Raw genomic sequence first — 423 nt, 5'->3', positions numbered from 1 at the left:
CCGTCGCGGCCCCCACCCCGCCCTCCCCCGAGGAGAAGGAGTTGAAGGGCAAGTCCTCTTGGCAGTGCAAGGTCTGCAGCTACGAGACCAACATCTCCCGCAACCTCCGGATCCACATGACGTCGGAGAAGCACATGCAGAACATGCTCCTGCTTCACCAGGGGCTGCCCCTGGCCCTGCCCGGACTCCTGGGACAACCCCAGCCCTCGCAAGGAGGCAAGCCGCAGCCGGAGCTCTTCCAGTTCTACGGGGCCCAGGCCCTCGGCCACTCCCACCACCCCCACCCCCACCATGCCCCCTCCAGGGCCAGCCCGGCTCTGCGGGGGGACAAGCCCATGGAACAAACCCAGCTCTTACTCAATGGAGGCTTCCCGCAACTCGGTACCCCCGGCAGGAAGATGGCCACCTTGGGGTCAGGTAAGG

At 66.4% G+C, this 423-nt stretch overlaps 1 protein-coding gene across 1 annotated transcript; it reads left to right on the top strand.

Annotated features, from left to right (window-relative positions):
* Positions 1-5: 5 nt before the first annotated feature.
* On the top strand, positions 6-417 carry LOC107125472 (zinc finger homeobox protein 2-like; the record flags this gene model as incomplete). The annotated part of the gene is made up of 1 exon (XM_015428891.1): positions 6-417. A coding segment is annotated over one exon (412 nt), but the record flags the coding sequence as incomplete, so codon positions are not given.
* Positions 418-423: the final 6 nt, after the last annotated feature.

Source organism: Gekko japonicus, unplaced genomic scaffold, assembly GCF_001447785.1.
Source record: "Gekko japonicus isolate JY-2015 unplaced genomic scaffold, Gekko_japonicus_V1.1 scaffold103561, whole genome shotgun sequence".
NCBI lineage: Eukaryota > Metazoa > Chordata > Lepidosauria > Squamata > Gekkonidae > Gekko > Gekko japonicus.
Note: the sequence above shows the minus strand (reverse complement) of the source record. Positions and strands in the feature narration are given on the sequence as shown.